Below are 22,498 nucleotides of genomic sequence, written 5' to 3'. Positions count from 1 at the left end.
ATGCAGATCCCTCACTACCTGGGGTGATATGTTCTGGGGGTCTCGCTGCCCACCTGCACACGTGGGCGGAGCTACAAACAGAAAATCAGATTTCACCCATTCAAGTCAATGGAAAAAATGTAAAAAGCTGTGGGACCGATTTGAACGAAACTTGGTATGCAGATCCCTCACTACCTGGGGTGATATGTTCTGGGGGTCTCGCGGCCCACCTGCACACGTGGGCAGAGCTACAAGCAGAAAATCTGATTTCACTCATTCAAGTCAATGGAAAAAATGTAAAAAGCTGTGGGACCGATTTGAACGAAACTTGATATGCAGATCCCTCACTACCTGGGGTGATATGTTCTGGGGGTCTCGCGGCCCACCTGCACACGTGGGCGGAGCTACAAACAGAAAATCAGATTTCACCCATTCATGTCAATGGAAAAAATGTAAAAAGCTGCCATTCTCACAGTAATTCCAACTACCTGGGGTGATATGTTCTGGGGGTCTCGCGGCCCACCTGCACATGTGGGCGGAGCTACAAACAGAACATCAGATTTCACCCATTCATGTCAATGGAAAAAAAGTAAAAAGCTGCCATTCTCACTAATTCAAAAACGGCTTGACCGATTTGAACGAAACTTGGTATGCAGATCCCTCACTACCTGGGGTGATATGTTCTGGGGGTCTCGCGGCCCACCTGCACACGTGGGCGGAGCTACAAACAGAAAATCAGATTTCACCCATTCATGTCAGTGGAAAAAATGTAAAAAGCTGCCATTCTCACAGTAATTCCAACTACCTGGGGTGATATGTTCTGGGGGTCTCGCGGCCCACCTGCACACGTGGGCGGAGCTACAAACAGAACATCAGATTTCACCCATTCATGTCAATGGAAAAAATGTAAACAGCTGCCATTCTCACAGTAAATCTAAAACGGCTTGACCGATTTGAAAGAAACTTGGTATGCAGATCCCTCACTAACTAGGGTGATATGTTCTGGGGGTCTCTTCACCCAAGAATTTATATGTTCTTGCTCCTGGAGGTGAAACTAAAAATGTTGTTTATAATCAAGTTTTGTGTTAGTTGTATTGTATTCATTTTGTCAAATATTTCACATTATAATTTAAATATTGTACTTTTTATAAAGCTGTAAAAAAATAATTTCATTCACCACTATAAAGTATCTTTATTTGAATCCATTTACAGTGTTATTGCTATAATTAAATACCCGTGCAACGCCGGGGCATCAGCTAGTATTCCTATAAAATAGGATACCACAGATTGTTGAATCCCACAAGGCATCAAAGGCAAACCTTTACCCACCGTGATGAATCCCCCCCTAAATAGGGTTGCCAGATTTCCTTTATGAAAAAAGAGGACACCTGGTCCCATCCCGATCTGCTCTCATCCCTGCCCTATTCTGCCTCCAGCTCCGCCCTCTTCCACCCTCCAGCCCCGCCCCCACACAAACCTCCCTGAGCTCGGGACCGTGTCTGCGCATGCAGGGACGTCGACGTAATAATATCACACGCATGCATTTGACATCATCATGTCGATGGCCACGCATGCGCAGACGCCTTCCAGACGCGGCCCTGAGGTCGGGGACTTCCAAAACCTGGACAAACTACCGGGTTTTGGAAATCCTTCCTGGGCACCCGGACAGTCCTTTAAAAAAAGGACATGTCTGGGTGTTCCTGGATGTTTCGTAACCCTACCTCTAAATGAAAAACATGGGAAAGAGAGACAGCAGTTTCTTAGGAACATAAGAATAGCCTTACTGCGTCAGACAAATTGTCCATCAAGCCCAGTAGCCCGTTCTCACAGTGGCCAGTCCATAGCCCGTTCTCACGGTGGCCAGTCTAGGTCACTAGTACCTGGCCTAAACCCAAGGAGTAGCAACATTCCAGCATCTCAAAGAATAACAAGATTACGGAACCCCAATGAGAGCAACATTCCAGAGCTGAGACTGTGATGTCATAATGCCTCATTCCACAGTGCATCAGAGCCAACCTCATCAGTGATGTTACAATGGCTTAATTGTCCTATACTTGGCTCACATAAGAATAGCCTTACTGGGTCAGACCAATGTAATGTAATTTATTTCTTATATACCGCTAAATTCCGTTAGGATTCTAAGCGGTTTACAGAAAATAGACAATAGGGTGCATTAAAATTATAAGTAATATAGGTACTTAGAAATTCCCTTACTGTCCCGAAGGCTCACAATCTAACTAAAGTACCTCGAAAAATGACAATTAGAAGAGTAATGAAGAAATAAAATAGAGATAGATGAGAAAAATAAGAAAATAAACATTCTAATAAGACTACAATGATCTAAAGGACTTTGAAAGGTTTGAAAGGTTGAAAAAAGAGGGGAGATAGGAAATAGAAGCAGAAGGGAGAACCGTTGAAACTATAGAATTCTGGGGAAATTTAAATAATAAAATAAGAAACAAAAACAAGTGGCAAAACAATGAATGAGATTAAAAAAAATATATATCATAAACTAAAAAGAAAGTGAAAAATAAAAACAAAACAGTCAAGACTGAAGTCCAGCTTGAAATGACTTCACTGCTTTGGCTGCCAAACTTCTCCAGATGTCATCCGATCCTTGTCAGCAAACCGGAAGCCCCAAATCCAGTGTCTCCGGTCATCAACTCGTCTGGTCCATCAAGCCCAGTAGCCCGTTCTCACGGTGGCCAATCCAGGTCACTAGTACCTGGCCAAAACCCAAAGAGTAGCAACATTCCATCATCTCAAAGAATAGCAAGATTCTGGAACCCCAATGAGAGCAACATTCCAGAGCTGAGATTGTGATGTCATAATGCCTCATTCCACAGTGCCTCAGAGCCAACCTCAGCAGTGATGTTACAATGGCTTGATTGTCCTATACATGGCACACGTTGGAACATAAGAATAGCCTACTGGGTCAGACCAATGGTCCATCAAGCCCAGTAGCTAAGCGTTTTAGCGCGTGTTTAGTGTGTGCTAAATCAACGTATGCGCTAACCGCTAACATGTCCATAGCGTTTAGCGCATGATTAGCGCGTGATAATATTTACCGTGCACTAAAAAGCATAGCGCACCTTAGTAAAAGAGGGGGTTAGGTAAGTTATATACCTAACTACAAATTAGAGCCAATCACCGCTAATTACCTATTGTTACTGGCAATTATTGGTTGTTACAGCTAATTAGCATCTAATTAAATAATTAAGTTAGTTCTGTAACTGATCTTATTTTACAAACTGTGCTTGGAACTTAGTCTGCTAAGCGTAAAGTTGGACGCCCAACTTCATCGAATTAGGGTGGGTCGATGCGTAAAGTCGATATGACACGTTATGGCATTTTATTTGACCTTTTTGTGCTGTTGAAAATGCGAGGCTTGTTGAATGTTCTCACTGTTGCCTCTCTCTGTTTCACAAGGTCTCGACGACTGTTTGCAGCAGTACATCAAGAACTTTGAGCGCGAGAAGATTGGCGGGGATCAGTTACTACGCATTACCCACCAGGAGCTGGAGGAGTTGGGAGTTTCTCGCATTGGACATCAGGAACTTATCTTGGAAGCGGTTGACCTGCTCTGTGCCCTGGTAAATCTATGATGCAGAGGAGTTTTGCATGAAGGGGTGGGGGTGGGGGAAAAGATTCTGATGGATTGAAAAAGTTCTGATTTTGTTTTGTGTGTGTGTGTGGGGGGGGAGGGTTCATGCCTACACAAGACCTTTGTTTATCCAAAAATACAGTATTTGGTTATGTTTACATTTTTTTCGTGATAGGCAGGTACTTCCATAGTTAAAGATGTCTTCCTTTGAGGCTCACAACGACTGCTCCTCTGTTGTCTAACCCAGTGTCTCTCAAACTAAGTGCCAACAATAGTATGCCCCAAAGAGATTCCGAATGTGCTACGAGAGATGGTTGGATAGGCAGGAGTGAGCTTAGATGGCAACTTCAGCATTTGGAACCCAGGACAATACCAGGTTGACTTTACAGTCTATTTTCTAGAAATATCAGAGGAGACAAGTTAATTTAATCATGCATTTTTAGTGGGTATAACTAATGGACAGCCTGGATGGACCGTTCAGGTCTTTATCTGCCGTCATCTACTATGTTACCTGGCAGAAACCCAAAGAGTAGCAACAATCCAGAGTTGAGATTGTGATGTCATAATGCCTAATTCCACCAATGCCTAAGGGCCAACCTGAGCAGTGATGTTACAATGGCTTGGTTAGATAGCAACTTCAGCAGTTGGAACTTAGGACAAGACCAGGTGGACTTTACAGTCTATGACCCAGAAATATCAAAGAAGAGACAAGTTAATTTAAATCCTGTATTTTTAATGGGTATAACTATTGGGCAGACTGGATGGACCGTTCAGGTCTTTATCTGCCGTTATCTACTATGATACTATGTTACCCGGCAGAAACCCAAAGAGTAGCAGCATTCCAGAGCTGAGATTGTGATGTCATAATGCCTCATTCCACCAGTGCCTAAGGGCCAACCTGAGCAGTGATGTCACAATGGCTTGGTTAGATGGCAACTTCAGCATTTGGAACCTAGGACACTACCAGGTGGACTTTACAGTCTATGACCCAGAAATATCAAAGAAGAGACAAGTTAATTTAATCAGATATTTTTAATGAGAATAACTAATGGGCAGACTGAATGGACCGTTCAGGTCTTTATCTGCCGTCATCTACTATGATACTATGTTACCCGGCAGAAACCCAAAGAGTAGCAGCATTCCAGAGCTGAGATTGTGATGTCATAATGTCTCATTCCACCAATGCCTAAGGGTCAACCTCAGCAGTGATGTCACAATGGCTTGATTAGATGGCAACTTCAGCAGTTGGATCCTTGGACAAGATCAGACTTTACAGTCCACGGCCCAGAAATATCAAAGAAGAGACAAGTTAATTTAATTGTGTATTTTTAATGGGTATAACTATTGGGCAGACTGGATGGACCGTTCAGGTCTTTATCTGCCGTCATTTACTATGTTACTATATGTTTCTGTTTTGGAGGCTTACATAAACCATGAGTATTAAAGGGCATTGCCCTCTTAATCCCTTGAGAAAAACCATGTATGAAACAAACACTTAAGAAATCTATGCATGCCTCTGATCCGGTGCATAATTCACTAGAAAGTTCTTTTTTTTTTTTTTTTTTTTACATAAAAATGTATTTCCTGTGTAAGATGAGAAACGTATAGCCATGCCTAAACCATGTCAATAGTGAATCCCAGAAATGTGATCATCAATTCCTAATAGTAAAACCCATCAATATAAATTTTATCGCAATCAAAATGGTAATCGTCAGATGGTAAGACTTGACCCCAATTTTCAACTTAGCGGGCTCCAGTCACATTGTCATAGGTCCATCTAATAACCTTATCGTATGTCATACTTTAGAATAAATTCGTTCCCAGATTTAAAGCGGCAGTGGATTGCACTTATCTGAATTTTGTCGGTATTCTTTCAGAGCTGAAATTCTTTCTTTATTAAGAAGCCCCAACATAACGTTATGTTTCGCCAGCGGAGGCTGCGTCAGGGGAGCTCCTCTTCATCTTTCAGCATTCATTTCTTACTAACGCCAACTTCAGCTCAGCTGAGTAAAACAGCAGTTTGGAAATCACTAGTTACATGTGTCTACATGTGTACATGTAAAGGCCATTATTTAAAGTGGAGTTGCTTCTCTCTCTTTAGCTTAGGTCTCCATTTAGACTGTAAACTCTTTGCAACAGGGTCATGTTTTGTGTGAATACTTATGATCATTGTACAGTGCTATGTACATCAGTCACGCTGTGTAATTGATAAGTATCACTATTGTACAAGGAGCTCAGCAAGCTGAAAGTCATAAGAACATAAGAATTGGCATTGCTGGGTCAGACCAGTGGTCCATTGTACACAGCAGTCTGCTCCCGTGGTGGCCCATAGGTCAAAGACCAGTGTTCTAACTGAGTCTAGCCCTACCTGCGTACGTTCCGGTTCAGCAGGAACTTGTCTAACTTTGTCTTGAATCCCTGGAGGGTGTTTTCCCCTATGACAGACTCCAGAAGAGCGTTCCAGTTTTCTACCACTCTCTGGGTGAAGAAGAACTTCCTTACGTTTGAACGGAATCTATCCCCTTTCAACTTTAAAGAGTGCCCTCTCATTCTCTCTACCTTGGAGAGGGTGAGCAACCTGTCCTTATCTACTAAGTCTATTCCCTTCATTATCTTGAATGTTTCTATCATGTCCCCTCTCAGTCTCCTCTTTTCAAGGGAGAAGAGGCCCAGTTTCTCTTAATCTCTCACTGTACGGCAACTCCTCCAGCCCCTTAACCATTTTAGTCGCTCTTCTCTGGACCCTTTCAAGTAGCACCGTGTACTTCTTCATGCACGGCGACCAGCGCTGGACGTAGTATTCCAGGTGATGGCGTACCATGGACCATGGTGACATGATAACCGTCTCCAATCTGTTCGTGATCCCCTTCTTAATCATTCCTAGCATTCTGTTCGCCCTTTTTGCCGCCGCCGCCACACATTGGGCTTCATCGACTTCTCGACCAGTATTCCCAAGTCTCTTTCCTGGGAGGGTCTCTCTGAGTACTGCACCCGACATCCTGTATTCATGTATAAGATTTTTGTTACCGACATGCATCACCTTACACTTATTCACGTGAAACCTCATTTGCCATGCCTTCAAAAAACATAGGGGTCCTTTTACTAAGGCGCGATAATCGATTAACGCGTGCTAAATCAGTTAGCACGCCTTAGTAAAAAGATCCCCCCTAGTTCATACAAAATTGATTTATCACCCTTTAACCTACAAATTAACACACATATATTCAAATTGTATGCATGCACATTAAGTTTGTATGAAAACAAATGTCATTAAAGAACACCCTTCCCCCACCCCCAAAAAAGTTGGGAGCAGTACAAAAAAAAAATCCCCAAATGAATTGATAATTTTTGCCTGTACACATGCCTACCTCACTTGTTGATGCAGAAGGTGTCTGCTCCATTGAGGTTTTCAGAAAACGTCTGCCGGAAAGTGGCCTTTCTTTCTCCCGTATTCGAGGTGACGTCGAGCCTTTCTTTGCGGGGTCAGTTAAGAGAGAAGAGAACCACCATCAGCTGTGACAAGACAGAGTGGAACAGGACATTTGCCCTGATACCACATTCCAGAGATGGTTTACAAGGAAGAGCCCTAAATATATCTCTGGGATGCCCTTCACTATAGCGGTTTTAAAATGCCTGTAATTCCCTGAGGGCCCCCCCACCTGCGGTGAGGTTAGTTCTTGTCACGGTCATTGCTTCAAACACCCCCGAGGTTTTCTTTCCATGCTTCAATACCTAAAAAGCTAGAACTATTAAAAAGAATATTCATGGTTCTTTTGTCATTTCTTGATCGAATATACTGACTTTCCATTGATAACTCTATGTAGAGCCAGATTTAGGATTAGATAAGGTTGTCAGATTTTACATTTGTAAAATCAGGACCCCCTAGACCCGCCTCCAGGCTCACCCATCCCCGCCCCGTTAGGCCCCAGTCCTGCCTCTAATCCAGGGGTGTCAAAGTCCCTCCTCGAGGGCCGCAATCCTGTCGGGTTTTCAGGATTTCCCCAATGAAAATGCATGAGATCTGTTAGCATACAATGAAAACAGTGCAAGCAAATAGATCTCATGCATATTCATTGGGGAAATCCTGAAAACCCGACTGGATTGCGGCCCTCGAGGAGGGACTTTGACACCCTCTGTGCTAGCAGTTCTGCTAGATAAAATCACAAGGGGATTAATGCACTTAGAGCAGGGGTGTCAGTCCCTCCTGGAGCCGCAATCTAGTCGGGTTTTCAGGATTTCCCTAATGAATATGCATAAGATCTATTAGCATACAATGAAAGCAGTGCATGCAAATAGATCTCATGCATATTCATTGGGGAAATCCTGAAAACCTGACTGGATTGCGGCCCTCGAGGAGGGACTTTGACACCCCTGCTCTAATCCCTCCCTAGCCCCACCCCATTGCTTGCTCTGGTCGGACAGGAGGGCAACGACACATGTGCGGCTGGGATGCGCTGACATCACGTGTGCGTGTGCGTGGCATCATTACATGGCATCTGCGCGTGCCCCATTTCTTTCTTTCTTTCACCCTGCCCCCTTCTTTCTCTCTCCATGCCCCCTTTCTTTCTCTATGTCTGTCTTTCTCTCTCTCTCCCCATGCCCTATTTTTTTCTTTCTTTCATCCTGCCCCCTTTCTTTCTGTATCCCTGTCCCCCCCCCCTTTCTTTCTTTCTGGATCCCTGCCCCCCATTTCTTTCTTTCTGGCTCCCTGTCTCCCCCCCCCCATTTCTTTCTTTCTCCCTGCCCTCCCCCATGCCACCGCCGCCACCACCACCATGCTGCCACCACCGCCGGGGAAAGGCTTCCACTGGCCATCGGAAACAGGTCGGCGCCGAATTCGCCCTGCTTCGTTTCCCGCGGGCCCACCAACTCTGGCTGTCTGATGTCAATTCTAACGTCGGAGAGGACGTTCCGGGCCAGCCAGGCAGCGATTTAGTGCAGGAAGAGATGGTCAGAGCATATCGCGAGTGATTTCCTGCACTCACAGCACTCCGGCTGCTCTCTCCTGCTTCTCCTGCTGCCCTCTCCTTGTCGTCAGTTCGTGGTCGGAAAATACCGCGAATGACCGGGACCACGAACTACCGACCGCAAACAACCAGGGGATATGATATGTTATGTTAATCAGGTTCTCTATTCCGCCTTCACCTATTCAATTCAAGGTCGGATTACATTACAAGAGGTTGGGTCAATAACCCAGGAAGTTATAATGGACAGACTGAAAAGGACATTCAGTAGAGTTGCTCGTACAGGTAGATCAGTACAACTGTTAATACAGTTAGTTCGTAGTTACAAATACTTAGTTGCAAGCAGGTCATTGTTGGCTCTTTGTTTTGTCCCTGGAGTTGCATTAGACAGTTTAGAAATGGACTTTTACAATTACTGTTTCAGCTACTTTAGGGTTGACTCCCTCTTGGTACAGAAATGCTTCTAGAAGTTTTCTGATCCTGAGATACTGGTCACAAGATCAGAGTGTAAATGGTAGTTGGCTCCAGCATTTTGCCGATTGATATTGGATGGTAGACTTTATGTTGTTGCATGCTGGGAATTTTAAGTGGAAAAGATTTCTGGTGGACTATCTGTTGGGGGCATCTTGGAGCAGGATGGCCAACTCTTGTTAGGTAGTCGGGGGCATTCCCTCTTAGGTTCTTAAAGGCGGCGATGCCCAATTTAATCTTGGTCCTTGCAGTTATCAGCAGCCAATGTAGTAGGAAGTAGAGAATGACACGGTGACAAAATTCATCACCGTTCCCGTCCCCGCGGATAACCGTGAGAAACCATCTTCATGTCACTCTTTAAGGAGAGAGGGAAGAATCAGAGTATGAATGGCCACAACCACTGATCCGCAAGCTTTGCTCTGAAGAATGCTGGTGTAGAAGGTCTGAGGTTGAAATAGACACTAGAAAATGACATGGGATTATTTCCCGCGGTTATCCGCGGGGACGGGAACGGTGATGAATTTTGTCACCGTGTCATTCTCTAGTAGGGAGAGTAACTCCCTCGATCCCTCTTGCAAAGGCCTGGCTGAAATGAGCATTTGTTTAAAAACCTCAGCGTGTCTTTGCTTAAAACCCAACATGGAAACTTTTCTCCGTGCACATGCATTCTGTTGGTAAAATGAGGAATACACGTGTATATTATAGCCCTGCCCAAACTACAACCCCTCGTAATCTCTGCGTGGCATGGCTATCCAAGTGTAAGTACCCTCCCCCTCCTGATTTGTGATTTTAGGACTCATGATTTCGATTATTCACGATTTCCTAAAACCAGAATCACCCCCGCCTCCCGGACCTCCCCAGACCTTATCTGGTGGTCTAGCGGTCTTTCGGGGCAGGAGCGATCTTCCTACGCTCCTGCCCCGTGCAGATCGCTCATAGAAGATGGCTGCCGTGCGTTCCCATAGTAGTCTCGGCGTGTGCGGCACGGAGGAGCGGGGGAGGGGCAGAGACAAGGGTGTGGGAGGGGCGCCACCCCCACCCCCCAGGCGCCTCTCACCCTCGCTACGCCACTGATGTTCGGTTCCGTTCTTGTTCGGTTCCAGCAACATTTCTCTCTCCTACTTTATCCCATTATCGCTGTATTCGTAGCGTTCTTCTGTAACCTTTTATACTTCAGCTCCTTTCTTTCCTTCCCTGATTTTTATTTTCTTTTCATTTGTAGGCTAATGATACACAGTTTTATTCCTGTAACTTCTCTTGCTTCAACTACCTTTATGCAAATTTCAAATGGATCTTCTACTAATTCAAATTGTACATCTGCTCTTACAGCTCAACAGATCAAACACTCCCTTCTTCCGTGATTATACTTGTCCTTTTTGTTAAGAGTCTTAGAGTATTTATTGATCCAAAGCCACTTAGTCTTTTGTTGATTTTATCTTTATAACATTTGGTATATACATCCTTATCTTATTGTATCATCCACTAAATGGATTGCCCACCCTCTCTAGACTAGATTTCTTTCTTTTCTTTTTTTTAATAAATCTTTATTGATTTTTAAACTTTGACAGTGCAATACAACTACTTGAGCATAAACATTTCATAAAACGCACTATTAAATACACAATTTATACATAAAGCAATCATTTTCTTTCCCCCCCTCAATTATTAATACAAGAAGACATATTATGTGATTACAATATTATAATTAAGAAATTTTAATAATCAAAACTAGATTTCTATAGTGCTATGTAGGTCACTGGTATTAACAAAAGTTTGTGGCTCAACTTACATTTAATTCCCCTGTTTGTTCTTCTGGTCTCTTCTTTCGTCAACTCCAATGGTCTCCTATTTCGTTAGTTTTTTTTACATTTAACATAGTAAATGACTGTACATAAATGAAAACTTTATTTAAACTTTTTTTATCTTTCTTTTTGTATTCTTCACCTTGTCCTATTATAAAGACTTCATCTTATTATTTAAGCTTCCGCTTGACTAATAAATATACCGTTTCCAGTGTACTAGTTTCAAAACTGTCGTGTGTTTTTAAACCGCTAAAATCGGAGAAAGACGGAATGTTCTGTGCCAGCTGTTAATTTTCTCTATTGTGATATGTATATTACACATGTATCCTCGAGCTGTGTAAATGGCACTTTTTAAACAGTGCATTTGACGTTGAAAAGCTTTGTCTTTGAGATGTAGACAGAGAGCTTTACAGCTTGCTCTAGTCAGAGTTGGCACTAGCTAGCAGTCACTTTGGGATTTGGATTCTGGCTCACATCTTTCTCACTTGTTGAAGGTGGGCTACATTCTGGTGCGTACAGGGCCGGATTTTCTTATAGGCTAACTAGGCTTCAGCCTAGGGCCTCAAGATCAAGAGGGGCCTACATTCAAATTGTTAGCAAAATTAAAATTACACTATTCTAAAAACAGTGAACACTAAAACACTGAACCGAAAATAAGGAGAAATTCTACGCTTTGGGATCGGGATCGGAACCGGCTCCGGCCGCAACGGGGCGCCGACTCGGCTTCTCCCTTTCTTTTTCTCGCCCCGGGAGGAGGATCGGGGAGGGAAAGACGTCAGTCCGGAAACAGCTGGGCAAAGCCCAGCCCCGCGGGGAGAGAGGCAAAACGTGGCTCCGTCAGGACAGGACGGCCCAGACTGGCATCGGGGGTGGGGGGTTTCAGTGGAAGGGGGATGGGAGGCAGGCAGGCTGGCATCGGAGGGGGGGTGGGGGGTTTAATGTAAGGCAGGCAGACAGGATGGCATGGGGGTGTTCAATGGAAGGGGGATGGGAGGCAGGTGGGCATCGGAGGGGGGGTGAGGTGAGGAAGGACACACTGGGGGCACTATGGACATAGGAAGGGGCAATGTTGTGTGTTATGTTTGATTAGTTATTGTTACAAGTACTATATATGGTGCTGAGAATAAATGTCCAAATAAGTGTTCTCGACTTTTTTTTATTTATTATCCGTGTCACATTTTTTTTATAAAGGTTAGTACCAATAACAACATGTTTCATTTAACATATTGATATATATCACAGTAATGATGTATTTTATTATCTCTCATGTAATTTACAAACTTAAAAATAGGAGGTGAAAGGGCCTCATAAGTGGAATAGCCTAGGGCCTCTTTTCATCTAAATCCGGCCCTGGGTGCGTAGGCATTTTCCTGTCACAATCTTACCTTAAGGCAGTGTTTCGCAAACTGTGTGCCTCCTGAGATTTCAGGTGTGCTGCCGCACACCGGGGAGGAGGCGAGACGCCGTCTGACTGCCTACAGGACGTGCCTCTCGCCGCGAGAGGCACGTCCTGTAGGCAGTCAGACAGCGCCAGTGCCTCTCCTTCTCTCTGGTCCTCTCCCCTGCTAGCACCCCCCACTGGCATCTCAGGGCCCGTCTGGAGCCCTTTTGAGCATGTGCGGACGTCGATGTGATGACATCACGTGCTTCTGGATGCCTTGAGCTGCAGCCACTACGTTTAGTGTGCCGTGGCTAGAGAAAGTTTGTGGGACACTGCCTTAAAGCAATCAGGCAAACCTTGTGCAAAATCGGTAAGATCCGGAACAGCAAAAGATACTGCTCAGAGCAAAGAACATGTAGTCCGCTATGCTTGTAAGCTTTGTTTGTGAATTAATTTGCAAACACAAGACAGATCTGTACTTGCTACAGCGCCGCTCAGTGGTATGGCGAAGGGGGTAGGTGGGGGTGCCTGAGGTGCTTTCCACCCTGTGTGCCAAGTCATTGGGGGCGCTGGCACACCATGCCACCCTTCTGCTATCCCTCCCCTCCCCCAACCCTTACCTCCGTATTATCTTTGCTAGCGAGCGCAGTTTCTGCCTGTTGCTCGCGTCAATGTCAGGAAAATCAGGAAAAAACTCCACAGTCCAAACGGAAACAAAACAAACCACAGTGGAGAAATTTAGTGATGTGGCTGTGCAACTTTATTCCGCAATCATGGGAAACTGTACGATGGCTCGACACGCACGCGTTTCGGCCAATGCAGTCTGCCTTAGGAGCCGTGTTACCAATGTGATATCGTTTGCGTGGTGGAGCTAAAGGCCAATGGGAAGCCTCATCAGAGTTCTACAAGTGCTTGTGAAGATTCGCAGAGTTCTCTCTACACGCGCGAATTAAAAATTCCATTTTGTTCATTCGCGTATGTAGAGAGAACACTGCGAAATCTTCACAAGCACTTTTAGAACTCTGTTGAGGCTTCCCATTGGCTTTTAGCTCCACCACGCATACGATATCACATTAGTAATAAGGCTCCCGAGGCAGGCCATATTGGCTGAAACACGTGCGTGTCGAGCCATCGCACAGCTTCCCATGATTGCCGAATAAAGTTGCACACCAACATCACTAAATTTCTCCACTGTGGTTTGTTCAGCCTGGTTCTTCTCTGAATCACTTCCGGATCAGTGTGCTGAACGCACAACACCTCTTGCACGGTTTTGTAAAAGAGGGGAGGGAGTAAATCAGTTCCTTATACCTTGTATATGCCTTGAGGTTAGCCTCCTATCTGTGATTAAATTTGCAGATGACATGAAACTGTTCAAAGTTGTTAAAACGCAGGTGGATTGTGAAACATTGTAGGCGGACCTTAGGAAACTGGAAGACTGGGTGTCCAAGTGGCAGATTGAAATTTAATGTGGACAAATGCAAAGTGATGCATATTGGGAAGAATAACCCAAATCACAGTTACCGTAGGCTAGGGTCCACCTTGGGGGATAGCGCCCAAGAAAAGGATCTGGGTGTTGTTGTTGACAATACGATGAAATCTTCCATCCAATGCGCGGTGGCGGCCAAAAAAAGCAAACAAGATGCTAGGAATTATTTAAAAAGGGATGGTTAACAAGACTAAAAATATTAGAATGCCTCTGAATCGTTCCTTAGTGTGACCTCATCTGGAGTATTGCATTCAGTTTTGGTCTCCATATCTCAAGAAAGATATAGAGGCGTAGAAAAGATTCAAAGAAGAGCGACCAAGATGGTAAAGGGGATGGAACTCCTCTCGTATGAGGAAAGACTAAAAAAGTTAGGGCTCTTCAGCTTGGAATAGAGATGGCTGAGGGGAGATATGACTGAAGTCTACAAAATCCTGAGTGGAGTGGAACGGGTACAAGTGGATCAATTTTTCACTCCGTCAAAAATGACAAAGACTAGAGGACACTCGATGAAGTTACAGGGAAATACTTTTAAAACCAATAGGAGGAAATATTTTTTCCCTCAGAGAATAGTTAAGCTCTGGAACGCGTTGCAAGAGGTTGTGGTAAGAGCGGATAGCGTAGCTGGTTTTAAGAAAGGTTTGGACAAATTCCTGGAGGAAAAGTCCATAGTCTGTTATTAAGACATGGGGGGAAGCCTCTGCTTGTCCTGGATCGGTAGCATGGAATGTTGGAATTCTAGAATCTTGTTGCTCTTTGGGATTCCTGAATCTTGCTATTCTTTGGATTTTGTATGGAATGTTCCTACTCTTTGGGTTTTGGCCAGGTACTAGTGACCTGGATTGGCCACCGTGAGAACGGGCTACTGGGCTTGATGGACCATTGGTCTGACCCAGTAGGGCTATTCTTATGGTCTTAAATAAATAAATTTGACGAGAAAGATGATTACACAGGTCAACAACAACAAGAAAGATTTTTCTTGGTGCCTTGGGTTTTTTGACCTGTTCCTGGGGTTGTTTCGGGTGCTGATTCAGAAAATTGCAGTGGATAGACCACATCAACTCTAGTTTCTTAGATATGGTTTCATCTGCAGAAACATGAACATTGGGCAAAAAAAGATTGGCCTCCGAGAGAATATATATGGCGGTTGGAGGACAAGATGTAATCAATGAACCTTTGGTAGTATACTGTCACCACTAAATACATGGCTAGGCCTGATGACACAGTTTGTAAAGGCTTTGAATAAAGATGGTTCATGCATTGAAAACATTTAGGGGCATAATAATTTTTTTTTTTTAAGTCTAAGTTTGTTTTGGGCCTAGGAAGCTAGTCGTCCCAAGTCAGCAACATATAAAATCCATTCTCGAAAAATATGTCTAAAATATATATATATTTTTTCCGAGAATCGTCTACTTCTACGTCCAGCCGTTTGATCGCCCAAACCACAAAGTTGTCTTTCTTGATACCGTGTTCTTGTCCAAAAAAATCGTCCAAGTCCCACATGCCTAGAAAAAGACTTTTTTGGACATGGGAGGGACTAGTAAAGTGATGGACTGGCCACCCAGGAACAAACAAAAACCAACTGCAGATGTGTACAAGATGCAGGCAGAATTATTGTGAGACGCTTTACAGGAGTTGGCGATTCTCGGCACATTGGACCTTTTGGTTTATGATTTTTTATTCCATATTTTTTGTGGCATATTTTTCAAACCTTTTTGCATATTGGACCCCTGACGAAGGTTGGTCCGAAACACGGACCGTGTCGGGTCCCTTGTTTGGGAAAAAGGTTTTTATAAATTTATATTTGTCACAATAAATTCTGCCTGCATCTTGTACACATCTGCAGTTGGTTTTTGTTTGTTCCTGGTTGGTTTTTTCTGCAGATAAGGTTGGACCTCTCCTTCCTTTTTTGTTGCTCTGGACTGGCCACCCAGACATGTCAACAGAGCAGTAGGGCACCTTACAGGGCACTGCTGTGAACTTCACAAAGAAGGTGCCACATAAACATCTCACCACAACTCCCTTATAGGTCATGAAGAGCCCCCCCAAAACAACCCCATAACCTACTATACCAGTGGTCTCAAACTCGCAGCCCGGGGGCCACAAGCGGCCTGCCAGGTACTATTTTGAGGCCCTCGGTATATTTATCATAATCACAAAAGTAAAATAAAACAGTTTATTGATCATATGTCTCTTTAGATATAAATGACAATATTATTATTAAGACTTAGCCAAAAGGAAAGATTTATAAACTATAAAGAGTTTTACCTCATTTCTTTAATAATACATTAACTCTTTTTGTTTCTGAGGCCCTCCAAGCACCTACAAATCCAAAATGTGGCCCTGCAAAGGGGTTGAGTTTGAGACCACTGTACCATACCCACCTGTCTACCACTCCAATAGCATTTATGGCTGCAGATGCCATCTATATGGTAGTAGAGTAGGGTTTTGGGGGGGTTTGGTGGACTCACATTTTTCACCATGAATGCAGTGGTTAGAGTGGGTTATGGGCCTGGATTCTCCTCTCCATGGTTCACTAGCCCATCCCCCAGACTACTCTATGCAGCTCTACTGGCTTTCTTATGTCAGGTGCTGATGTTCTGGAGGCAGGTATGTACGTTTTTATCCGATTTTTATGGCCGGGGGGGGGGGTCAGTGATCACTGGGGGAGTGTGAGGGGTCTGTACTTTGTCCCTGCAGTTGTTATCTGGTCACTTTGGATACCTTCTGGGCACTTATACCTGTTTTTAGATCGCCTAAGCCACAACGTATAAGTTCCATCTAAGCAGTCTCGTTAAACTTTCGATTATTGCTGTAGGACGACTAAGTTTAGGTCGGCTCACATTCCGCCCTACCACTCCTTTTCACTCTGGGTGCAGAGTGGCAGTGAAAAGGCCTAAGCTTCTTTCGAAGCCCTGAATATGTATACCCTAGAGGAAAGGAGAGACAGGGGAGATATGATTCAGACGTTCAAATACTTGAAGTGTATTAACGTAGAACAAAATCTTTTCCAGAGAAAGGAAAACGGTAAAATTAGAGGACATAATTTGAGGTTGAGGGGTGGTAGATTCAGGGGCAATGTTAGGAAATTCTACTTTACGGAGAGGGTGGTGGATGCCTGGAATGTGCTCCCGAGAGAGGTGGTGGAGAGGAAAACGGTGACTGAGTTCAAAGAAGCGTGGGATGAACACAGAAGATTTAGAATCAGAAAATAATATTAAAGATTGAACTAGGCCAGTTACTGGGCAGACTTGCACGGTCTGTGTCTGTATATGGCCGTTTGGTGGAGGATGGGCAGGGGAGGGCTTCAATGGCTGGGAGGGTGTAGATGGGCTGGAGTAAGTCTTAACAGAGATTTCGGCAGTTGGAACCCAAGCACAGTACCGGGTGGAGCTTTGGATTCTCGCCCAGAAATAGCTAAGAAGAAAAAAAAAAAAAAATTTTAAATGGAATCAGGTTGGGCAGACTGGATGGACCATTCGGGTCTTTATCTGCCGTCATCTACTATGTTACTATGTTCATATTTGTGTGACAGCCTACCATTATAAGATTTGAGTGTGGTTCACAAGGTTTGGAAAGTGGATTTAGGAATATGGAATATGTCAGATCTATGGCTTCACTTTTCACATGTGCCTGACAAAGACAGGATGTTCATGTTTCTGTGTCATTTGAAAGCTAGTGGGTAAATATTGAAAGACACTTAATCTGGTTAGCGAATCCTGCTAGAAGGATAAGTGCCAGTGACAGGGATATTTAAAAGGAAGTACTGAATTGTGCCGTTGGATGTTTCCTTTGATGGCCTCAATGCTACACAGATAATGCCAGAACAGTCTGTGGGCAGAGCGTGGACAGAGCCCGAAGTTATCGAATGAGTGGCTGAATTTGACCTCGAACTCCGTATCTATCAGATTAGAGAATGACACGGTGACAAATTTGTCCCCGTCCCCGCAGGAACTCAGTTTCCCCCGTCCCATCCCCGCGCGTTTTGTCGCTGTCCCTGCCCCATTCCTGTAAGCTCTGCCTTAACCGCACAAGCCTCGAACACGTATGATTTTAAAGCGTTTGAGGCTTGTGCAGATGAGGGCGGAGCTCAGGTATTGGTGGAATGAGGCATTATGACATCACAATCTGAGCTCTAGAATGTTGCTACTTATGATTTTAAAGCGTTTGAGGCTTGTGCAGATGAGGGTGGAGCTCAGGTATTGGTGGAATGAGGCATTATGACATCACAGTCTGAGCTCTAGAATGTTGCTACTTATGATTTTAAAGTGTTTGAGGCTTGTGCAGATGAGGACGGAGCTCAGGTATTGGTGGAATGAGGCATTATGACATCACAGTCTGAGCTCTAGAATGTTGCTACTTATGATTTTAAAGCGTTTGAGGCTTGTGCAGATGAGGAAGGAGCTCAGGCATTGGTGGAATGAGGCATTATGACATCACAGTCTGAGCTCTAGAATGTTGCTACTTATGATTTTAAAGCGTTTGAGGCTTGTGCAGATGAGGGTGGAGCTCAGGTATTGGTGGAATGAGGCATTATGACATCACAGTCTGAGCTCTAGAATGTTGCTACTTATGATTTTAAAGCGTTTGAGGCTTGTGCAGATGAGGGTGGAGCTCAGGTATTGGTGGAATGAGGCATTATGACATCACAGTCTGAGCTCTAGAATGTTGCTACTTATGATTTTAAAGTGTTTGAGGCTTGTGCAGATGAGGACGGAGCTTGCAGAAATGGGGGAGAGACAGGAAAAGAACTTGCCGGGATGGGGCGGGAAAATGAGTTCCCATGGAGATGGGGAAAAATTTGTCCCCTTTTCACTCTCTGTATCAGATTAAAGATGGGATGTAAAAAATATGGCCGCCAACCAGATAACAGTTCCTGATAGACTATGAAATCAGATATTTACCGCCGGCTGGTATAGAGGCACTGATGCTTAATATCTATTTCCACTTTAACTACAGTAGGTGACATTTTGACTAAACATTGGGCACTACAGTCCATATATAATTGTCTTTTTAGATTGCATGTACTTAGCAATATGTGAAATATGTTTTGTTATTCCTATCAGAGCTCATTCATTTTGCATTTCCATTTGTTATGCAACAGTTTTTTTGAAAATCTAACTTAACAGAACATAATAGCCATACTGGGTCAGACCAATGGTCCATCAAACCCAGTAGCCCGTCCTCACGGTGGCCAATCCAGGTCACTAGTACCTGGCCAAAACCCAAGGTGTAGCAATATTCCATGCTACTGATCCAGGGCAAGCAGTGGCTTCCCCCATGTCATTCTCAATAACAGACTATGGACTTTTCCTCCAGGAACTTGTCCATATTGGTACAGGCTATCGTACTTGCAAAGTTAGATTATATAAATTCGCTTTTCATCGGCATTAGTACAAGCACTCTAAAAAGGTTACAACTTATACAAAATACGGCGGCCAAATTAATCTTTAGTAAAGGAAAATATGATCACCCTTCACCCCTTACTCCCCATCAAAGGCATTCAGCATAAAAAAAAAATACACAACGGACTACTCGCCACGCAAGCAGCGAAACTAGACATCTAGAATCAGAAAATAATAGTAGAAAATTGAATAAATAAATAAATCTGTTACCAGTTAAGAATGTTGCTGTTACATTGTTTCAGAAGCTGTTCAGCTGCTCCCTTCAAGCTTTTGATAACCAGAGCAGGTATTGTGACATCACAATGCCTCATTCCACCAATAAGAGCCAATCTCATCAGTGATGTCACAAAGGCTTGATTGTCCTTTACTTGGCTCACTTTTACTATATTTTGACTTCTAGAGTGGTGCAGTGGTTAAAGCTACAACCTCAGCACCCATGCTGCTCCTCGTGACCTTGGGCAAGTCACTTAATCTCCCCATTGCCCCAGGTACATTAGATAGATTATGAGTCCCTCAGGACAGACAGGGAAAATGCTTGAGCCTAAATGTAAAACCACTTAGGCTATAAGTGGTAAATAAATCAAAAATAAAATAAATAGGGATTAGGGGGGTGTAGGGGGAGTTGAAATAGGTCATATGGATATATATTTTGGGAGGAATGATAGAAATATGTATGGAAATATCATAATTGTGAATTTAATCATAATGCATATCTATTTGTTTTATATTATTGTATATTTACTTGTTTCCTTCAATAAAATGTTATAACATAAAAGGGAAGGGGGGGGTGAAAGGGGGGAATAGGATTTGTCTTATAAAATATTTGGAGGAATGATAGTATTTAATGGAATATATGGATTTGAATTTTCAAAATTGGTGAAATTATTTGTAACAAATTATATAATTATTTTACTTTGTTCCTTCAATAAAAATGTTTTAAATTAAAATAAATATACACCTACGTGAACACAAACCAAGTTATCGGTGTCATGAAGACTAATAAAATCATGTAATCCCTGGGTAAGGCCAGGCTCTTCTAAATTGTAAAGCACATTGAACTCCTGGGGCATAGTAGCGGTCCATAAATACTGATATAATGCAGGGCTGTGGAGTCGGTAGATAAATGTTCCGACTCCGACTCCTCAGTTTTTTGTACTTCTGACTCCGACTCCGGTAAACAAACGACCCCGCGCGTGAAACAAGGTCTTCATCCGCGTAAAAAGATGTTGTGCATATGGTGGGAGAGCTTGGTTGGATGAATTTTTCGAGTCTACACCAGGTGATTTCTACCAACGAGGTATTGAAAACCTTGTTGAACGTTGGAAATAAGTTGTAAACAGCAACAAGGGAGAATACATTTATAAGTACTGGTGCTCCGAATTGTGTGTTGCGTGCCATATAGTGAAGCACGAGTTCGTTTTGCGGTTACGTGAGGCACTGCATGCATTGGTCTTTATTCTTACAGTAGAGAAGTCATTAATTATAACTTTTTGTGAATTGGGACATTTAAACTTGCTTTTTTTTAAATTCCAATCTAAATTTAGTCGGAGTCGGAGTCGGTGCATTGTTTGGCGACTCCGACTCCAGGTACCCGAAATTTCCTCCGACTCCTCGACTCCGACTCCACAGCCCTGATATAATGTAGTGTAACGTTGGCCCCCTCCTACGTCTCAGTGGTTGGGTTCTGTGCGTTTTACATTTGGACAAACACGTCTAGGAAATGGCCATTTTCAAAACTAAGGGTTCCTTTTGCTAAGCTGCGATAGAAGTTTTAGCGCATGCTCTAGACCAGGGGTGTCTAACCTGCGGCCCGAGGGCCACATGTGGCCCCGTGAAGTATTTTGTGCGGCCCCGGTCGAGGGCGATGCACTGTTTTCCTCTGCTGCCCCCTGGTGGTTACCGTCTTGCCGGCTCCCTCCTCTGTCTTGCTGCAGCGTTTGCGTGGCCCCAGAAACATTTTTTGGGGCCAATGCGGCCCAGGGAAGCCAAAAGGTTGGACACCCCTGCTCTAGACACTAATGCCAGCATTAGTTCTAGCCGCGTGGCACGGGTTTAGCGCTCGCGGCAATTCTGTGCGCGCTAAAAACGCTATCGCAGCTTAGTAAAAGGAGCCCTTAAAAATTTGACATTTTCCTGGATTTTTGTACATTTTATAATACTATTTATTTATTTATTTATTTATTTTTAATATACCGCCAAACCATCAGTTCTTGGCGATTTACACCATAGTAATTACCGTATTTTCACGCATATAACGTGCACAAGGGTATAGCGCGCAGGAACAAGGAATTTATGTAAGAAAATTTTGGTATAGCGCGCCCACGCGTATACCTCATTTTGTTTCCCAGGTTTTCTATTGTAATGCCTATTCTATTGTGATGCGGTGTTTTCTGTCTTGCTGGCGCCCTCCTCCATCTTCCTGCATCGTTCGCTGAAAGCCGCGGGCAGCGGATCCTATGTGCCTCTTGCGGCTGACCCAGAAGTGTTCCTCTGACGTCACGACGTCAGAGGGAACGTTTCCCAGCCGCTGGAGGCGCATGGAAGCCGCTGCTGCGGCTTTCAGCGAACGCTGCAGGAAGATGGAGGAGGGCGCCGGCAAGACAGAAAACAATTGTATAACGCGCTCACGCATATAACGCGCATGGTTATGCTCGGTTTGTAAAATCTTGTATAACGTGCGCGTTATATGCATGAAAATACGGTACTACAAGTAATTAAAAAACAGATCCAAATAACAGGGCTCCTTTTATCAAGCCGCGCTAGCGGTTTAATGCGTGTAATACCGCGCGCTAAACCACCGGCCGCGCTAGCCTCCCTTGAGCAGGTGATAGTTTTTAGGCCAGCGCGGGGGCTAACGCGTGATGAAAAGTCGCGCGCGTTAACCCCGCTAGCGCGGCTTGATAAAAAGAGCCCACAGTGTCTTATAAAAGAAAGTAACACGGTTCAAAAAAGATACTTAGGGCTCCTTTTATCAAGGCGCGCTACGGGGGTTAGCGCATCGGACATTTCATCACGCGCTAACCCCCGCGGTAGCCTAAAATCCTAATGCCTCGTCAATGGAAGCGTTAGGTACTAGCGCGGCAGGTGGTTTAACGCACGATATTGCGTGCGTTAAACCGCTACCGCGCCTTTGTAAAAGGACCCCTAACTAACAAAATGCAACCCTAACCTATTCAGAGTAATATATGCACAATACAAATTATTTATACTAAAATAGGTAAGAAACTGTGAAAATTATTCCATAAAATAATAAAAATCCACTTATCATGTGGATAATTTTAAAATAATTTTAAAATAATCATTAAAAATAATTTTAAAATAATCATTAAAATAATTTTAAAAATTATCATGTGATAATTTTAAAATCGATTAAATTTTGTATTCTTTAAATAAATACGTTTTAAGATCT

The 22,498-nt window shown here is 43.7% G+C and overlaps 1 protein-coding gene across 6 annotated transcripts in view; it reads left to right on the top strand.

Annotated features, from left to right (window-relative positions):
• CNKSR2 (connector enhancer of kinase suppressor of Ras 2) overlaps positions 1-22,498 on the top strand; it is a 546,461-nt gene that overhangs the window by 121,200 nt on the left and 402,763 nt on the right. For all 6 annotated transcript variants that reach the window (XM_033948517.1, XM_033948514.1, XM_033948515.1 and 3 more), the window contains exon 2: positions 3,409-3,572. In XM_033948517.1, coding sequence (XP_033804408.1) covers positions 3,409-3,572 — 164 coding nt within the window. The remainder of the gene's footprint in view (positions 1-3,408; positions 3,573-22,498) is intronic.

Source organism: Geotrypetes seraphini, chromosome 6 (assembly GCF_902459505.1).
Source record: "Geotrypetes seraphini chromosome 6, aGeoSer1.1, whole genome shotgun sequence".
NCBI lineage: Eukaryota > Metazoa > Chordata > Amphibia > Gymnophiona > Dermophiidae > Geotrypetes > Geotrypetes seraphini.
This window is presented reverse-complemented; position numbering and strand designations above follow the sequence as displayed.